The sequence below is a fragment of the Epinephelus fuscoguttatus genome, linkage group LG7 (assembly GCF_011397635.1).
Source record: "Epinephelus fuscoguttatus linkage group LG7, E.fuscoguttatus.final_Chr_v1".
Taxonomy (NCBI): Eukaryota; Metazoa; Chordata; class Actinopteri; order Perciformes; family Serranidae; genus Epinephelus; species Epinephelus fuscoguttatus.
In genome coordinates this window covers 42,371,360-42,387,641 of record NC_064758.1, presented here as the reverse complement: position 1 = coordinate 42,387,641, position 16,282 = coordinate 42,371,360, and the positions used below count along the sequence as shown (strand labels likewise).

The 16,282-nt window shown below is 40.1% G+C and overlaps 1 protein-coding gene across 3 annotated transcripts in view; it reads left to right on the top strand.

Annotated features, from left to right (window-relative positions):
• The window catches only part of acss2 (acyl-CoA synthetase short chain family member 2), a 41,178-nt gene extending 25,785 nt beyond the window's left edge, over positions 1-15,393 (top strand). Inside the window, exons 7-19 of one of the 3 annotated variants that reach the window (XM_049580408.1) lie at positions 888-999; positions 2,764-2,808; positions 6,480-6,617; positions 7,362-7,532; positions 8,347-8,480; positions 8,674-8,806; positions 9,047-9,103; positions 9,562-9,642; positions 9,751-9,859; positions 10,168-10,236; positions 10,401-10,577; positions 10,804-10,878; positions 12,295-15,393. In XM_049580408.1, coding sequence (XP_049436365.1) covers positions 888-999; positions 2,764-2,808; positions 6,480-6,617; positions 7,362-7,532; positions 8,347-8,480; positions 8,674-8,806; positions 9,047-9,103; positions 9,562-9,642; positions 9,751-9,859; positions 10,168-10,236; positions 10,401-10,577; positions 10,804-10,878; positions 12,295-12,422 — 1,429 coding nt within the window. In that variant the 3' untranslated portion in view covers positions 12,423-15,393. Of the gene's footprint in view, positions 1-887; positions 1,000-2,760; positions 2,809-6,479; positions 6,618-7,361; positions 7,533-8,346; positions 8,481-8,673; positions 8,807-9,046; positions 9,104-9,561; positions 9,643-9,750; positions 9,860-10,167; positions 10,237-10,400; positions 10,578-10,803; positions 10,879-12,294 lie in introns of all 3 variants that reach the window. The other 2 variants (XM_049580407.1, XM_049580409.1) reach the window with 2 other exon arrangements.
• The last annotated feature ends 889 nt before the right edge of the window (positions 15,394-16,282 follow it).

Below are 16,282 nucleotides of genomic sequence, written 5' to 3'. Positions count from 1 at the left end.
GCTTTCTGTGTGATCAGGGCCTAAGTAGATATAAAAAGGGTGCAGAATTACAAAAACACATTATTTTTTTAATACCTTTTATTAGTGACTATTTGTACTTGTTGTAACCTCGGCAACAACTCGTCCATATTAAAACACACATACAGCTGTGTCTTAAGATGCTCGCAGCTACTCTACATGCATAACAAGGTTACATCAAGAATATAATGATAACAAGTATATTAAATATATATTAAAACTCACTACCTCTGCATGTTAGAAGGATAAGCTCTCTTGGTCTTATTAAAAGGAAATTAAAGAACTATCTTTCTGATTTGGCGTTGTGTTGTAGCCTTAGTTTTTAAGTTTTAATCTTTTGTATTTACATTATTTTTTATCCTCCGTGTTTATTTCATTCTGTTGACTTTTATTTTTTGATTTTTAACACTTAATTTTTGTATTTTTTGTCTTGCAAAATTTATTTTTTTTCTCTACATTGTTTAAATTATGCAACGCAAAACAGTTTGAGCTGCATGTTTGCATGAAAGGTGCTGTTTATATAAATGAAGTTGAAGTTTGATGCCTGTTAAATGCAGGAATGCACATATTTCCATTTTAAATTAAACCAACAGTCAAAGAGTTTCCTTCTCAGTACACATATATCATGTTCTTGTCTGTCTTGATGTAATTAAGAAACGGACAATGCACCCACTGGAATTAGATTACCTCTCCTCTCATCATCCATCTGCGCAGTCTCTTCGTTTCCATCCTGCAGAATTGAACAGGGTGATCAAGTTTGGATAAGAATAAATGGATGGTCCAGTGGCAGCATGTAAACAAAACTATTTGTCGAACATAATTTATCTTACAGAGATAGTAACAACCACCATGTCTGTGTCTCTGTGCAGAGGATTCCCAGTACAGAAGTGTATAATGCTCAAGCATTTGTCCAAAGAAGCAGAAGAGACTCCTCTGGGCTCTCAGTCTCCTCCAGCCAAACGGCCCTGCCCTGATCTGCAGGTAAAACGATGAGCTAAAGACACAAACTGTGCCGTTCCAGACCAGGTTAAAGCGTCACTGCAACAATAGTCTGTCTGCAGTTAAACTATATCATCAAATCATTCAGTGCCGTCATAGTGTGTCTTTTAAGTTAAGTTCTCATCCTCCCCAAGAAAACATCATTGCTTTGCTTCTCCCATGTTTGCCAGATAAAACACAAAGTTTTAGTTTTACTAACATGCAAATAATACTCATATTTCTTTTTTACTTTAAAGGAAAGGGGTGGTGATGTTCTGTATTTTTCTTGTTGTCAACATGTTCCATGAAAAGACCAAAACCAACAATGAACTGATCCTAAAAGAGCTGCAGTCACACAGGTTGTTTGTTTTATACGTGTACAGATTTTACACACAGCTAGGAAGCAGCGTCACGTAGGCATGTGACGAAAACAGATACCTAATTGACGTTCAGCGCCTCCTCACGCTGTTGCCGTTTGTAGCACAGTGTAAATACGTGGCACTCCCATTGCAAAGAACTTAAAAAATAAAATAAAATACACTGGCCGCCTTGGGAAAAAACGCTTTCCTTTTTGATGAGTGGAGGTGGAGCTGTCTTTGACATGTAATGTCAGGTTTCCAGAATTTTTGCATCGACTTGATACCAAAGTTACCGCTTCCTGTGACATCCGTGACATCCCTGGTGTCACCTTTTGCAAACCACAGTGTAAAGAACATGTGTAAGCAATCAGGAAGTGTGATTAGTTTCACCCTGTTTACAGTTCAAACTCCATCCACGAAACAAAGATGAAAGAATTTGGATTTATGATTTTAAACGGACGGAACAGTGTCTTACAGAGGCTTGACCCACAATTACCTGTAGCAGCTTTCTGTGTGTGGGTTTGCAAAGACGCCAACGTGTATCTCTGCAGAATTCCCGCTAATCAAGTCCTGTAAGTGTATCTGTAACCTGATATATCTGCTGCTTCCTCTGTGCCACAGAGCTCCATTGTTGTTAAGCACACCAATGAGCTGTGCGACTGGGTGACACGTTCCTCGTCATCACCACGAACACTGTAGTTCATTTTGTCTCAGTCCCACACACACTGTCCTGCTGCTACAAATACTCACTAGTGCACCAAATGTGGATTAATCCGCCGCTGAAAATAGTCCCCAACAGATGCACCATTTCCTCCTGCTTGTTTGATAAAAAACTACAGTGACCAGCTGTTTCAGGAATTTACTAAGACTTTTCAAAAAACAAAATTATGTATTTGTGTTTGTAAAGATTAACATCTTAAGCAGGAACCGCTGCTGACAGCCACAGACAGGAAGCCATGAAGTATTCAGACATTGCGAACACATTGTTTTTGGTCTTTTCTTGTGATTTGTTGTCAACTACAAAAATACAGAGTAAAGCCAGCTTTATCCTTTAAATTATATTTTCTGTTTTTGTACATCAGTTATGTTAATAAAGTTGAAGACGGGTAGGTTCCTCTGAATTCTGTTATGAAGGTTTTGCATCTGGTTTTTATGTTGTGTTGTTTGGGATCTTTGTACATCTTCAGTTATTTCCTTTTACAAAATCAATCTCGAAAAGCTCCCAAGTCTTCTCTCAGTTTCTCAACTTATGGTGACGTTGTGAACCCTGTTTTCATCTTAATTTTATGTTCTTTAATTTGGGTTTTTAAGTAACCACTTTCCCTCATTAACTTTTCCTTCCTCCTCCTCCTCCTCCTCTTCCTCCTCCTCCTCTTCTTCCTTCTTTCCTTCCCTCCCTGTCCAGCAGGAGAAACAGACAGGGAGAGTAAAGAAAACACGTCCTGTTCCGCAGGTATTTTCATTCCCTCTTCCCTCCACTAAGACCCCCATAACACCTTTTTGTTTTTGTTTTCTAAAGGGATGTTTCACCCTCAAGTAGAGTTTTCGTACCACTGCTGCAGGGTAAAAAGAATAAACAAAGTAGGAGGAAAAATTCTTACCATTATTATTATTTTATCTGATATAATTCAAGAAACTATCATCATTGATTTATTGTTTTTACCCAGCAACAGCAGTCTCTTATTCCTGTGCTTTTGGACAGTTCAGAGTACATTTGTGAACATGAAAAATCATTTGTTTCTAATTGAGAAACTATTTAACTTAAATTTTGTGAAGGTCTTATTATCTCTATGACATCTGTTGTAGCAGTTAAACAATATTAAAAGGACACAATGACGTGTCAGCTTCTAGATATTTATATTTTTTACACTTTATCTGAGGCAGAATCAGAATTAAGACCAAAATTTAGACACAAATGTTAATAAAAATAAGGGCTAAATCAGAGACAATATTGGACCAGACACGATTGGAAAGTGTTTCTCGTGTTCTCTGATGTTTTCTGGACCGTCTAAATTCATTGGAATAAGATGTAAATGCTCTTTGTATTAACAGTGTTTTTTCTCTTTCTGTATCTGTTGTGAACTCACTCCTTAGTTGAAGTTGATAACTTTTTATCTACTTGCTTGGACACAGCCCAACATGACCTGTGGTCTCTGAAGGCTGTTGTTTTTCTTTCTAATGTAACTGCTTTAACACTTCTCTCCTTTACTGACAAGTCAGGAAGAATCAGGGGTCTCTGTTGTTGTGTTGTAACGATACGGGAAATCCTAACTTCGATGCAGTACCTTGGAAATACTTGAGGGCATTAAATTGATTTTTTTTTTATTAAAAGATTAATATAACAAGGCTGCAACATGACGACGACGACAGCTTTTCTATTTCTTGGTTAGTAGCAGAGAACAACAGAACAACTGTAATACACTTATATTGCAGAAGTGCACATGTTGAAAAGCCTCTGTGATGTGTGATGTTACACATTTTAAAGGCAATAAATGTTAGAATTGATAGTATTGATACTGTTGAAAAGGAGTATTGAAACCCTGTCAAATATTCAGAGTTGATATGTATTGATAAATCTATTTTTGACAGTACTAGACTGTTGCTGTGGCTCACTAGGATTAGAATTTTGGTTCAAGTTTGAATGAATTAACTGTAGTTTCTCCTAATTTAAATGCTTGGGTGGGTCCTGGTCCAAAAGTGGGTCGCAGGTCTCATCTGAATGGACCGCAAGTGACAAGTTTGTAAAAAACACACTTTATTTTTAAGTACAGTGAACTTTCGGCACAAAGCTTTTATTTTGAAGTGCCATTTCCTGCTGTAGAGCGAAAGACTAATGGATAGCTACTTGACAGCAGAGACAGCAAACTAGCTTCACAATATGGGTGAACCCAAGTATGACGCTGAATATATTAAACTGTGGGACCTTAAACTAATGGCTGAGGAGAAATCTGGACCCTGTGGGTCAATTATTCCATTGTTTGCTAACAGTAAAATAACTATTAACTAAAATTTAATTATAATTTACTAATGATGGTCATTATAAAATATTTCCTTTAATATCCTCATGATGATTTCAGCCCTCACCTCATGTCATGTTTTACTTTTAAATACCTGCTTATCTTTTGGGTATCAGACTTCAACTAATCCGCTATATTCGCATGTCTTGTTTATAATCAGATCCAGGACACCAGAATCAGATTTGTGTCTAAATATACATTTTAATGTTTATAAAGGTAATTTTGCCTCCTTGATGTCCAGATGCAGACACAAACAGACCCCTGATTCTTTCTCAGTAACTTAGTTATAGATAAAGACTTGAGATGAGAGGTAGAGCCCTGTGTTTTCTCTTATTCAGTGTGCTCTGTACCTAGTTTACATTTCTGTCTCCTCGGGCACGAACGGTTCAGATTGAAAGACGAGACAGTAAATTATCAGTTTTCTTTGGTTTATACCCAATTAAAATAACTTTAGAAAACTCTGAACATGACGGAAACCTGTTGGTGCTAATTGAAAACACAAGGCCCCGCCAACGTGATGTCATCTTTAACATGACGTCAGCTCTGTTTGAATTCCTCTTGAACCAAGACAACTGCATTGTAAGAGATGTATCTCTGTGTGAAGTCCAGTGGACATCAAATCTGGGTTGATTTACTGTTTGAAAGGTGCTCATCTGATTGTTTTTGGCACATTTAGGCAATTAAGAATGACCCAAAACACAGATTATGTGGAGTCATAATTTATTTTACAACTAAATCTGTCTGTCTTTGTCTTTTCTCTTTCTCAACCTCTTATCTTTCCTTATCTTAATCTCTGTCTGCTCTTATCTTTCTGTTAGTCCAAAGATTTTCAGGCTATTTAAGATAACATTTCCCCCATTAGTCCTTAAACTTCACACATTTCACCTCATAGTTTTGCTTTGTTTTAGTCTCATTTCGTATCAGATGGTAAGTGACCCAGCTCTGATTGACACACAGCGAATAAGTTACAACAGACACACGTTTGTAACTTTTCTAACCGCTCTTTGTTGCTTTGCTCACTCCGATCCACAGTTTTCTCTTGTTTTGCATTTTCTCTCCGAACTAGTTTGTCAAACTAACTTTCTCTCACTTTTGTGTTTTAGATTGTAGAGACGTTTGTTGTTCTGAATGTTTTGTGACTGATTGACGGGGATTTTATTGATAACATGGAGGGATTTCTGTGTTCACTTTAGGGCTGGGCGATATGGAGAAAATCGATTATCATTTTAATTTTTACCAATTACCCCGGTATTGATTTTGTGATGATATTATCGGGTTGCCTTTTAGTGCTTTCACTAAGTATTTACACATTAGATTTTCGGTAAATCATCAGTAATGTGGAGAGAATGACCAGGAGTTCATCCCAAAACCTGATCTCGCATCCACATTTCCTTCACTTGCATCTCTTCCTCACGTCTTAGCTCCATCCTTTGAGACACGGAGGAGAGATGCAAGGAGAGGAAAAAATGATAAATGCCTTTAGATATTTCTCCTTTGAAGTGTCATGTGAAGCGACGTCAATTATTCAGACCTCTGGTATGAAACTCCAGTGATGTCGTGATGTATCAGATCAGTTTGATCAGCTGCAGCGCTGCGCCGTCCAATTAATAACTGATATCCAATCAGGGGGGTGTGTTGGTTGATAAAAGACTCCCGTGAAGGCTGCACCCGTGTAACCTCGCTTCCCTCTTCTCTGAAAGCCTCCTCTCTCCTCTGAGCATGTTTAATGAATTGAGACGTCCTTCAAGATGGCGGGTGTCAGTCGATTTCCGAGTCGATGGAGGAGTGGAGGAGTCGAGGAGGGATATTGGGATGAACCCCAAGTAATACCTTGTCATTATAGACAAATAATAGAGCAGCTAGAACAGGTTACGAGTTCAGAAAACGACATCGCTTAACTGTAAGTCAGCCTTTAAAACCACGGAAGGACAACGCTCACGATACTGCAAGATCCAAAATCTGAGATGATGCCTAGAGTCTAATCACAATATTAATATCATATCCATATATTGCCCAGCCCTAGTTCACTTGTACTATCTGTTTATGTCTGTGTATGTTTGTGTGCATGTGCGTGTGTCCTGTATGTGTATGTGTGTGTTTGTTACAGGTCCCATGGAACCTGGAGGTGGACTTGTGTTGGCACACTCTGCTCCGCGGAGCTTCAGACGAGTGTGAACCAGAGTGGTGCGATTCCGAAGATCCTCTCTTCATCCTCTACACCAGCGGCTCAACTGGCAAACCAAAGGTAGAGCAAAACACGTTTTTCTATTATAATCCAGGTAGTTTGAAAATGTTGAACTGTTAGTGTTAGTCAGGCCCAAACCAGCAGGTAATGATGAGCACAGACATTTCAGGATGGAGCATCACAAGTATTTAAACCTCCAACAACAAAGTTAGATCATTTTAATTCTCATCTAAGACTTGAAAAGATGGTCTCTGTGTTTGCTCCTTAAATCACACATTTTTTATCCTCTTTAACCCCCTCCTTTCTAGCACAGACCCATTTTTAGGAGAGGAAACAGCAGGTCAACAGTATGTGTCATGTAGAAGTGGTGAATGTCGTCGAAAGCTGGGAACCTGAAGATTAATTTGAGAAGCAGCTCAGCAGATCCACAATTTATGCAATTCCAAGACTGTTTAGGGACCCCAGTATGCAGAAATATTCGAATACAATATGTGAAAATAACACATTTAATGCAGATATCTTGAGGTGAGAGGTCAGATGACCCCTGTGAAAGTAGCTACGCCAGCTTTTCCCTCATTGAACATTTGTCTGACTTTGGAGTGTTATTTAACTCCCCTCCCAACATGCCAGGATTCATTAGGTCTTGTAGTTTCATGTGATACCAGTATCTTCACTCTACCTTTAAAACTCAACCCGCTGAAACCTCTGAGAGACGGCACAGTCGGCTGCGGACGCTGGTGTCCCAGCTGAGTGGAAGAGGTTTTAATCATCTTCACCAGCGCTCCTCTCTCCTCTCGTCTGCAGGGAGTTCTCCACACAGTCAGCGGCTACATGCTCTACACTGCCACAACCTTCAAACTGGTGTTTGACCACCAGCCTGACGACGTCTACTGGTGCACGGCAGACATTGGCTGGATCACAGGACACTCCTACATCACTTATGGCCCACTGGCTAACGGAGCCACCAGCGTCCTGGTGAGTGTCCCCTGAGGGACGGGAGACTCAGCTTCCTGTTTTTACAAACTTAGACCAACTTGGCTGACGGTCGCTCTATTGTGACCGACTGCTGGTGGTATCTGATTTTTTTCTGCAACCTAAGAAAGCCGACCAATAAAGTCGTTTAATACATCCGTCCTATTTGATTTCTATTTATAGTATTATGAGCTGTTTCCTGCAGTCTGGGCTGACGGCCCCCGACTCTGTGGAACAACCTCGCTCAGGAGATCAGGCTTATTTTTATAAGTGTGCTTTCACAGGGTTTGTGGCCTGAATTCACTTTTATCTGTAGACAGTTCTTAAAACCTATTTATTTATATACAAAGGCATTCCACTAACTTTTATTTTATTCATTATTTTAATTATTTTATATTGTTTCATTCCCCATATCTTCCCTATTTTTGCATGTGTATTTGCTGCCTTTTTGTGCTGTTTCTGTTGCTTTAGTTCAGTAAGGACAAAGCCTTTGTACATGGGGCGCCTGCTCTAACCACTAAGCCACCAGCAGGGACTCTCATACGAAGTCCGACCTGCTTGACGATGTGTATTCAGTCCAGTTCTTCTTAAGTCTGTAAAATATTTCCAGTTCCAATCTGGAAGAAAAGGTCAACTTCTCCCTCACATATATAGCATGTATTACATCCACCCAGTCCTTTATCGTAGGTGCCTCCGTCTTCAGACATTTTCTGGTGAAAGCTTTTCTACTTGATATTAACATATAATCAGCGTATATTTATCTGTAATTCTTGCATCTGTTGATTTTGTTTATATTAACTGTTGGTGTGTGTTTCAGTTTGAAGGCCTGCCAACTTACCCAGATGTGAGCCGCATGTGGGAGATTGTGGACAAATATCACGTGACCAAGTTCTACACAGCTCCGACCGCCATCAGGCTGCTGATGAAGTACGGCAAGGAGCCAGTACAGAAGTGAGTCGTCTCTGACCGTCACAAGCTGCTTTCCATTGATGCTCATCTTTTCTGTTTCTGTGTTTTATAATGTTTTTATTCAGGGAATAAACACAAAGGTGCATTTTTAGTAAAACCACGTTCAACACTTAGTTAGACGTGAGTGATTCTTCATCTTATTAATGGTTAATGTGCTAAAACACTCCGTCTGCAGGTATAAGCGAGAGTCTCTGAAGGTTTTGGGGACGGTGGGAGAGCCCATCAACCCTGAGGCCTGGCACTGGTACTACACCGTGGTGGGAGAGAAGAGATGTCCGATCGTTGACACCTTCTGGCAGACAGAAACTGTAAGTTGTTATTCTCATATTTCCACTGAGGAAGAGATGATTTTGTTTAAGTGATTTCCTCATGAGCAAGAGCCATACAAGACCAGACATTTTAAACACTTCAAAATAAAACACATAAGTCTTGTCAGCTTGTTTTAGCAAATTAGAATGCGTAACAGTCATCCTGCTGCCCCCTGGTGGAAACTCAGTTTATTGCATATATAAAAAAGAGACATTTCTCACTGTCCTCTGGCTTTTCAGGGTGGACACGTGTTGACTCCTCTTCCTGCAGCCACGCCCATGAAACCTGGATCTGCTGTGAGTAAATGATGCAGAAATAACAAACGCTCAAAACTTTGGTTCAAATTTGTCAGGCAAGGTAGATGTTTTTGTAAAGCACAGTTCATTCGTGAAGCAAAAGGGATTTGAATAAACCAAAAATAAAAATATGTTGAGATGTATACAAATTTGGAGGTAATTCTTTTACTAAAAAGTGAAATTAAAAACAAAAGTGCAACATGCAGCTGTCTTTAAAGGCCGTCTGAGATTGTAGTACTTTTTGTTTCTCATTTTAAATTTTTGCAAAGCGCATAAAAGTAGACAGCAGATGTAAAATAGACGTGACAGGGGGGGTCAAGAAGCCGCAGGTGTATACAGTCAGGTCTTCCATAATTTAACTCCCTTCTGCAGTTGCAATTTTTGCCTCAAGCTGTGTTTAATGTCTTGAATTAAAAACAACACCTGAATGTGTCATGTTTTCTCTTCCTGTCCGCCAGACGTTTCCGTTCTTCGGAGTGGTGCCGGCCATCTTGAATGAGTCTGGAGAGGAGCTGGAGGGACCGAGTGAAGGCTACTTGGTGAGGATCATCATCATCACCATCAAATGACCTGAACTATCATTTCTGTGTTTCATCCTGTGACTCATAATGTGTCAATCACTTTCTGCTTCTTCTGCCAACAAACAGGTTTTCAAACAGCCATGGCCCGGTGTGATGAGGACGGTGTACGGAAACCACCAGAGGTTTGAAACCACCTACTTCAAGAAGTTTCCTGGATATTACGTCACAGGAGACGGTGAGAGAATGGATCTGTTCTGATTAAACTTTCTTATTTTGTTCTTTGTGTTTCGGTTTCTTATTCTGCTGTAAGAGAAATTTCTCATATCATCACTTATCTTTTATTACATTACCTTAGTTTTCTTAGTTTATCTTTTTATCCTTTATTAAGATAGACAGAACTTAAATCAGCACCCACTACAGCTACCGTCTTGGCAACAAACCACATGTGCGCTTTGTGCTGCTGCTAATTTTTGTCAGAGGCTTTGTATTTGCAACACTTGTTTAAATTTAACTGCTTATGACAAGTACTTTTTTAATGTACAGGTTGCCGTAGAGACAAGGATGGCTACTACTGGATAACAGGCAGGATAGACGACATGCTGAATGTCTCCGGTAAGACTGATTGCTGAGTTTATCTGATTTAAATCATCTAAATTGGGTGTCTGTTTTGTTTTTGTTGCCCTAAGTAGGCACAGTTTCACAGCAGCTCTATGACTAATATGACTAATAATAAGATCTGTTTACCACCTCCCTTTGTTCCTGTCTGCTCCCTGCAGGTCACTTATTGAGCACAGCGGAGGTGGAGTCGGCTCTGGTGGAGCATGAAGCTGTCGCCGAGGCCGCTGTGGTGGGCAGACCTCACCCCGTCAAAGGAGAAAGCCTCTACTGCTTCGTAACTCTCACTGATGGAGTGACGTACAACCGCACGCTGGAGGCAGAACTCAAAAGACAAGGTTGGTAAAGACAGCTCAGGGAAGATGCATTCAAGCATTTTTTTAATTGTAGTCTTGCCTGGGAAGAAGAGTTGAACACCTTTTTAACTGTGCTTCATTCTTCAGCCATTGTTTCCCAAATTATTTCTGTCAGAGTTGATGTAGTTGTGTCTGAGATAGGTTTCTTTTAAGGCATTTTTTATTTCTGCACCACATCTGATTTTATGTTTGTCTTTGGCGTTCACAGTGCGGGAGAAGATTGGTGCCATTGCAACACCAGACTACATTCAGAATGCTCCAGGACTCCCCAAGACCCGATCTGGTAAAGTTACTCAATATACAGAAAATTATCAATAAATAATTGATGGATAGAGTTTCATTTCACCTGACCTCGTGGAGAAGGAAATGTAGACACTTTTCAATGAGCCAAACCTGACTGATGTACAACACTAACGTAATTAGAGCTCCAACTAAACCCTAGTGTCTTTATTATTTAGAGGATCAGTTAATTCAGCCGTGCTAAGGGTTTATAGATCTCTGAAGTGTCACCCTGACATGAAGGAGGTGATTTGAACTTGGTTTGTGATGATCATAGCATTGTAAAACAGCAGGAACAATGTTTCTGTAAGGATTATTTTCTACTCAGGTGCTACTCCGGTGGCCTCTATCTTAGATTCGGCTCAAAGTGGTACACAGTGCAACTGTCATTGCTAGTGTAATGTATGTGTGGACAGGGCATGTACAGCTAAGGACTCAAAGATGTTGTTTTCCGGCATTTATGACTCCTTTAGAAGACAATATCACACATTATTTGCCTTCTGGACACCTGTTTCTGCACCTCTGCTCCCCCAGAAATGTAACCCGCACCGTCTCGAACTTCAGTTTCTCCACATTATATTCACATTAGTATCAAGGAGCTATAGATACACCGGAGAAAGGAAATACAACGACACCTAGTGGGCAAAGTATAACTGTGTTGGGGGTGGGAAACTTAACAGACACAGCAAAAATTATAACATTAAACAAACAAAAACAGACCTGCAGAAGACAATATGACACATTAATCACCTCCTGGACACCTGTTCTTGCACCTCTGTTCCTAAACACACAGAAAACAGCATTTTACACCAGAAATGAGATCCAATCCAATCCAACTTTTTTTTGTAAAGCACTTTAAAACAACCACAGAGTACCAAAGTGCTGTACAGAAGAAAAAAATAAAAGACAATAAATAAATAAATAAATCGATGTTAAAACTGCAGCGCCGTGCTGATCATGTGACTGATCAAGGCACCTCGCTGTACCACAAATGGTGGCAAAAAGTTAATTGAACAGAAGTCTACAAAACTCATGTTAGTGGTCACAACCAAATAAAACAAAACAGCTGCTAACGTGATGATAAATGCGGTGAACAATATGCGCCAGATTACAACGTAACCTGCTCAAGTAAATATTAAAGTAGCACAGCAGTGCTTTTTTTAATGTGACTGCAAAACGGCACTGTGAGCTACGGAAACCCAGGAGGTACAAAAGAGGTTGTGCATTAAGTCCATTTCCACAGGAAACATTAGAAACAACACTCAATAAAAATAACTCGGGGATAAAATTCACAAACACTCATAAGTAAAATTTACAAAATATAGTTTAACGATAAGAAATAATGTGCACTTCTGTTTTACTAGTTCCAGACCTCATCAACTAACGTACCATTATCACCTCCACCCTCTTCTCTTTGCAGGGAAGATCATGCGACGGGTGCTCCGCAAAATCGCCTGTGACGAGCGAGACCTGGGCGACATCTCCACGCTGGCCGACTCCTCGGTGGTTGAGCAGCTCTTCCAGAACAGATGCTGCACCAGCGTGTGACGGCCTCCAGGATCCTCGCAGGGAGGCTCCGACTACAGCCGCACGCCAGCGGCTACAAACCTAACCAGGGAAGATGGAAAATGAAGAAGAGGAATAAGAGGAGGAGGAGAAATCCCATGAACTTGGTCTTGTCCAACAAACAACCTTTAGCTCCTGATGAGATGCAAAATGACCCCACTGTCCTTCAGTGTAAGAAACACCAGCAGCAGGTGGAGACACGACGTCTGTCTGGCTACTGGTAGATGTTTCCCACTTCTGTAGACGTATTAATAATTTTAAAGGCAACAAACAAAGTGTAGGAATGTAGTTTTTGGGCTTGAATGTTTTCCAGAAGGTTATAGTGATGCTGCTGGTTAAAAAAAACAAGGCAGTGGTGTGTTTGAGAGCGAGAAGCCAGAGGTTGTTTCTGTAAAAAGACCGTGCTGCAGTCCAACTGTATGGAAGACGCAGAACAGGTTAACTCTTCCTTCGGTTTTATCCTGGTGTTTCAACCAATAATACACAGCAATACCTGCTGTGTAACGGCTCAATAAAAGTGTACACTCAGTACTTGTACCGTACTGTTGCACCACAGCGAGTCCAGTTTCCCACACTGGAATAAGGCTGATGTGAAGTGCTACCTGTAACTGCCCTGTAGTTAATACAACTGGTTGTCTCCTCCCCTCGCTTGCTGCCATAGTACTGTTATGTACACTGATGATTAGCTAAATCAGAGAACGCTCAATATTTCTACTAGTTTTAATTTCTATTGTCATTTTCTAAAAAAAAAAAAACAATTCTAGATTTGTGTCTTTTTTTTTTTGTTTTGTTTTTATTCCACCTAATTTTTGGGTATGTCTGTCAGTGCGTCTGCACGCTTGTATGTTATTTTTCTTCTTCTTCTTTGTGTTAAAGTTGCAGAGAAGTGATCGGGCTCTTCTTTCAGTCTGGTGGAAACTGAGAAAGTGTGTTCATCGTCATGTAGCTCAGGAGCTCCTCTCACAAAAGCCCCAAACCAGCTACAGATCTAATGTTCAGAAGGGAAAAAAGCGTGTCTTGAATTAACCAATAACTCCAAAACAAAACTGTGTTTCATGATTAAATCAGACCTTACAGAGATGTTTCTGATTAAATAACGTACTGAAGTCAATCCTAAATAGTTGTAATTATGTGGAAGGATGATTTCAATTTGGTAAAATAATCACAAACCTTTTTTTTCGGAGTTGACAGAGCTCATAATGCGTGATAGACCGCAGTCTGTGGATCAAGTCTGGATCATTATACGGTACTGTTATAAACATAATACAGGGTGAAGTCCAAAGCTAAAGCTCAGCTAAGACATCAGTGTCTTTATTCACGAATGTGTTTATTCAAGTTCCTGCTAGCGAGAATACATCGGAGTAATTAAAGCTGGGGCAGGCAGAAATCTGGAAAAGGCATACACTCTCCTCCTGCAGCTCTCCCCTCTGACGATTACAGGCATATGATCGCACTTCATACATCAACCCGTTGTTTCCCATACGTTGATTTATGTAATATTATATCACTGTAGAGTTAATCACAGCACATTCACTCAGCCCCTCCTCACCCTGCTTTCTCTCTCTGTTTATAAGATCATAAATGAAGAGAGAATTAGCAAGCTAAGGTGAGCCACCCCACCATCCCTTCGCCTCGCTCCTCACCACTGTGGACTGCTTCCCTGGGAAGAGAGCAGGCAGTAGCTCAGGATACGGGACAGGATACCCGCTCTCCTCTTGGTGAGGTGGCCTGTAGCAGCGGGAAGCTAGGCAGGGGACACACTGTGCTTTGAGGCTCTAGCTAATGATAGTTACATAAACATGACTGTGGGCCTTAACTCTGGTTAGCAGAAGGCTAAACTATCTGCTACATTTTCTCTCCATCTCTGAAACACTTTTATTGACAGACTCTCTTTTGGAGTCCGTCTTCCTTGTTTGGTTTGCTCTGCAGTGTAGACAGTTGTTGCTAATGCTGGAATAGCAACTCTCTGCATTGAACGTGCATGTGCATCTACATTTGTAGAGCAGCAAACGGGAACACCTTCTCTCTGAGAGACAGGCAGGCTGTCCATTCATTTAGTTTGGTCTGAATTAAATGATCGGACAAGCTTATTACAGACCTGCGGTAGCCACAGATACAAGAAAATTTCAATAAATATAACAAAAAAATGTTTCTAAAATAAGTTGTCTATCCCAGCTTTAAGATCCGCTTTATCAAAGAAAAGTTCATCTAAACGAGAAAGGCTGGTGGTACCCCTTTTTTTAAATGCCTGTCAGCAAATTCCATCACAAAACCAAAACCAACATGTTTTTCCGTTTCTCAATGATCTCTTACTTTCTCTAGTTAAGGAAAATGCAGAATTTTACCAGACATCCTCCATCCTTTAGTGTTTTTCTTAGATATTAAAGAACAAAATGTCAGTCTGTGGATAAAAAACGATTTCCAAGCAAAAGCCTTCATGTTTAACCCCATTGTTCTTCTACAGAGAGACTGGAGTCAAGGTTAAAGCAAGTTTTCATTCACAACGTAAAACTGAAGTCAAACTGATCTGAACCCTAAGCTGATTAGGGGCTTTAAAGGTCTCTATTGTGGACGACGTCTGTAATTGTGAGAAGGATTGACTTTGCGTGCGATGAACCAGAAACAGGACCTCACACAGATTTCACCAGCTTTTCTTTCTGTTGTTGATTTTGTTGCTGTTCGTGTCTCGATGTGCCAACCTAAGTAACAGTGGATCTGGGTGTGTAAAGCAGATAATTGTATCTAATGTTCAGAAAAACAGTGCAGCTGCTTATTTGATTTAGAAGCTTTCTATTTTTGTTTGTAAAATAACTCGGGTGAAGGAAAGACAATTATGTTTGTATTTTTTTTTTTGTTTCTCTCTGTGTTCATCCTCAGTTTGTGTTGTTTTCATTTCTTTGTTTGTATCAACGTGTATGCAATGACAGTAAATGGACATGACTACTGCCTCTCATCCTCTGTCACTGGCTGGTCCTTTAATATATGTTTTATATGAAACATATGATATGTTTTCTGCAGATGTATTGTTTGCACCTGACGCCTCGTAGGGGATCAGAATCACTAGAATCATTTTGGGAGGTCTTCAAAGCTGCTTTAAATTAACCTGGAGCTGTTAAAACCTGGATCATTATACCATCATGGACCTCATACCTGAGCTCATCTTCAAATACAAATCTTTCCCCTTCTCAAAGGTACGATGTGTATGATGATCAGACAACTGCCAACTACCTCCATGCACTCTGGCTCCACCAGTACATTTCTGCGAAGAAGTAGCCACCACATTATTCCTATTTCTTGGCTGTAGCATTCCAGTATCCTCTTCTGTATGTGTACTCTACGATCTGTCATAAAGTACTCAACACAATCATAATATGCCTCCCACTTGCTGCCCTAACTATCACCAAGAAAACAATACGACTTAACTGGAAAAGCTGGAAAGAAATGAACATCTCCTAACATGACAGATATTAACCCAGTCACCAGAAAAAATGTTGGTATCGTACCTTGCTGCAAAACCAGGGATACATTACATTTATTTATGCATGATGTAGGAGATAAAACTTTGTTTCAGCAATGATGTGGTTAAGTTTAGGCACAAACCCACTTGGTTATGGTTAGAAAATGATCATGTTTTGGCTCAAAATACACAGTTCTGGGGGCACAGTCCTGGCAGGAAATGCAACAATGTCTTAGCAAAAGACAACAGGGTTTTTGTGGCACTATCCCCAGTGGAAACACAGCGACAGGTAGCTGGAAAACACCCAGGCGTGGTGCCTAAAAGGCTGCTTTAAAGACAGCAGTGACTTGCTAAAAAACATCTGGTTTTGTTGTTTGTTGGTCTT